The 3,756-nt window shown below is 56.7% G+C and overlaps 1 protein-coding gene across 1 annotated transcript in view; it reads left to right on the top strand.

Moving 5' to 3' along the window:
- KCNN3 (potassium calcium-activated channel subfamily N member 3) overlaps positions 1 to 3,756 on the top strand; it is a 16,679-nt gene that overhangs the window by 6,153 nt on the left and 6,770 nt on the right. The window contains exon 3 of the mRNA XM_057382434.1: positions 1,349 to 1,767. Within this exon, the coding sequence (XP_057238417.1) occupies positions 1,349 to 1,767 (419 nt within the window). The remainder of the gene's footprint in view (positions 1 to 1,348; positions 1,768 to 3,756) is intronic.

Here is a 3,756-nt window from a genome sequence, read left to right as displayed (position 1 = left end):
CACCCACCTCCCATGCACTGCCCTGGGTGCAGCCCCGGACCTGTGAGCAAAAACCAGCATTGCTTCATGCTTGCAGACAGTGGCAGCGGCTGCCACGTCCCCCTTGGATCCCTTCCTGCTGGCTCCTTTGCCAAGTGGCGCTTGCAGAGAGGCCCTGAGCRTGTTCCTGCTGCTGTGGGTGGCACTGGTGTCCCCATCACACCAGGGAGAAGCTGATGGCAGCCTCAGGACAGCCCTGCTGAGGCACGAYGGGGTGGGTCAATCCCAGGGCTCTGGTGGCATCCCAGAGAGGCCAACCGGGCTGCCACATCCCCAGCTCATGCAGAGACCCCAACTCCATCACTGATGATGGGAGAGGAGCTGGTGCACCCAGGATGAACTGTCGGTTGCCATGACAACTGGATCCCATCGCCGCCAGCAGCTGGATGCTCTGACTGTGGCGTTCCCTCCCCAGAAACTGCCCTGGCACTCAGGGTGTGATGGCTGTCGGTGGAATCCTTTCAGCACCAGGAGCAGAGGGGATGGGGTGGCTCATGCTGGTGCTCTTTGGCATCACAGCTTGCCCATCTCTGTGGCCTGGGCGAGGGGGRCGTTCCAGGAGGCAGAGTTTGAGTGAGCTGTCCCCATGCTGTGCCTGGGTGAGTGCTGAAAGCCTTGAAGGTGTCCTTAAAGCCTTCTGGGTGTCCCCTGCAATATGCCCATCCCTGACACACGCTAGCAGGGCAGCAGAGAGGCTGGTGATGGCTCATTCCCACGTTTTTCTTCTCCATCCATCCATCCATCCATCCATCCATCCATCCATCCATCCATCCATCCATCCATCCATCCATCCATCCATCCATCCATCCATCCGCAGCGCTCCTGGCTGAGCCACACCCAGCTCCTTCCAGCTCTGGGGTCAGACCTCCAGTGCCTGTGGAGGGATGAACCACACGTACTCACAGAGTTATCGTGGAACTCTGTTTATTCTGTCTGAGGGTCCAACGTATATATCAATTACTGCACGCTGTGTTAATTACTATGATTGGCTAAACATCAATATTTAAGCAGCATTAGTAACTTCTTATTGGTTCAAAAGCAAGCAGCAAATATAGCTAAGCAAGCATACTTTCAATCAATTCAGCAGTTCTGTATCCCATTCAACATCCTCTTTTCTTGATTGCTACATCACTTTACTTCTTCTTTCTCTTCCTTCAAGGACACTTCAAGGTTACAGAAGCCTGGATTGTGCATGTAGGTGTCATATACATGTCCTTGGTCTCTCAGCCATTCGTCTACAGAGGGAGGGATGCCAGTGGGGCGAGTTTTCTGGGGCCACMAGTAATTGTGTGGTTTTGCACCTTGGTAGCTCTTCGTGATCGACAACGGCGCTGATGACTGGCGGATAGCGATGACGTACGAGCGCATCCTCTACATCAGCCTGGAAATGCTGGTTTGTGCCATACACCCCATCCCTGGGGAGTACAAATTTTTCTGGACAGCCCGTCTGGCTTTCTCCTACACACCTTCTCGGGCAGAGGCTGATGTGGACATCATCCTGTCCATCCCCATGTTCYTGCGCCTGTACCTGATCGCTCGGGTGATGCTTCTGCACAGCAAGCTCTTCACTGATGCCTCCTCACGCAGCATCGGGGCTCTCAACAAGATTAACTTCAACACCCGCTTCGTCATGAAGACACTTATGACCATCTGCCCCGGGACAGTGCTGCTGGTGTTCAGCATTTCCCTCTGGATCATCGCTGCRTGGACAGTCCGTGTGTGCGAGAGGTGAGAGGGGTTTGGGATGCACGCTGCTTTGGGATGTGCAGTGGCTTGGAATGAGCAGTGATTTGGGGTGTGTGGCAGCTCAGGATGCTCAACAGTTTGGAATGCTCAGTGGTTTGGGGTGCTSTGCTGTTCAGGACACACATTGATTGAGGATGGATGGAGGTTTGGGATGCATGGTGGTTTGGAATGCTCAGCAGTTCAGGATGTGAGCACGATGRGCAGCAGTTTGGGGTGTGCAGAGGTTTGGGGTGCTCCATGGTTCAGGATGTGCAGCAGTTCTGAGTGCTCAGCAGTTCATGGTTTGGCAGTTTGGGATGCTCAGTGGAGATGCCATGTCCCCACACCCTGTGGGAGGGATGCAGGACACATTCCCTGCACTGACCCCCTGTCCTCACAGTGCCATGGTTGGGTCCCCATGCAAGGGGACAGTGTGTGGTGCCAGAAGAGTCAGGACATGAAGAGTGGTGGGAGATGGGGGGCTGTGTRTGGGGAGAGGCCAGAGGTGCTGATGGTAAGTAACAGGGCCTGGCTCAGGCTCAGCATCACTGCAAGGGACTGCCATGACAACACTGCGGTGACAAACCCACAGCCTGATGGCATCACGCCAGCATCAGCGTGCTCAGCACCGGGGTTGCTGTGGCGACCGGCCTGGTGGGTATCACTGCACCTCCATCTCTCCCTCAGGGACCTGCCACCCCTCTTTGCCTACCGAGGGAACCAGGGGGCTGTGGCAGTGGCATCCCCAAGTGCTGTGCCACAAGGTTTTCTCCACAGCCACGGCGCAGGATGCCAGCAGTACCTGGGGCAGGGAGGACAGGTCCCCCATGAGCTGTCCTGTTGTGGCAGCTTTGTGTCATCCTTGGTGCTGAGGTGTGAGAGATCACACCAAATGGCACTCCAGGGTTACCTGGGATACCAGATTGCTTCTAGGTTGCTTGCAAGGTGAGAGGATGACCACCCCTCCTCTTCCCCAGGGTCACACTGCAAAGGGGTATTGGCTATAAGCACTGTGGCAGTGGCATGGATGGCACACTGAGATTTTATGAGCTTTTACTGGCTGTGTTTGCCTTCCTGTCTCCCTTAATGATGCTTTTCTTATGAGCTGGATCTTCAGGCACTGCCTAATTGTGTTTGGGAAATTGTCATTTGTGCCTCCTAAAAAAGGAGTGGACAGGCACCCAGGAGACACACAGGAGGGTAATCCCACACCTGGCGAGGCTTAGGCTGAAAAACACAATATACATAAAGAACTATCAAATACAAAAAAATCCCCAGAAATTATGCAGACAAGGCTGCAGATCAGCACTGCAGCTGCCATCAACTCCCTCTATGTACAGAATGGCAGAAGTGAAGTGAACCCAGGTGGGCTGGAGATGCCTTATGGGGGATGCAGGACTGGGGTAAGGATGCAGAACCCTTAGGATGTGCTCCATGTGCGAGGGACTCAATGTCCCTTATGAATGTACCACCCTCGGGGGTCACACAGCTCCCACAAGGGCTACCCAGGATGTGTCCCCTGTCCACATTGGAAACCAATTCGCTGTGATTTGCGAACCATTCCCAACCAGCACCCACCGGGGCCAGGCTGTGCCTCTCCRAGACCCTCGAGCTGGGGTGGCACGGCCGTGGCGCGTCTCCTCGGCACCGTGGGTTGCTCCGGTGCCTGTGGGCGCAGCATCCTCCCGTGCGCGCCGCGGGGCCGCACCTCTCCCAAGGCAGCGAGTCGCTTAGCAACCTCGCCCGCTCGCCCGCTCGCCCGTTCCCCTGCTCGCCCGCTCGCCCGTTCCCCTGCTCGCCCGCTCGCCCGCTCCCCTGCTCGCCCGGCCACTGCGCACAGCCGCCTGCGGTGCCTGCGGTGCCGCCAGCGCTGCTGGCCCTGCCCGCCGACGGCGCGCACGTGTGTTCACGCATGTGCCCGTGTGTTCACACGTGTGCCCGTGTGTTCACGCATGTGCCCGTGTGTTCACGCATGTGCCCGTGCGTTCACGC

The sequence above is a fragment of the Malurus melanocephalus genome, unplaced genomic scaffold (genome assembly GCF_030028575.1).
Source record: "Malurus melanocephalus ecotype Western Australia unplaced genomic scaffold, MMel_1.1 scaffold_567, whole genome shotgun sequence".
Taxonomy (NCBI): Eukaryota; Metazoa; Chordata; class Aves; order Passeriformes; family Maluridae; genus Malurus; species Malurus melanocephalus.
This window is presented reverse-complemented; position numbering and strand designations above follow the sequence as displayed.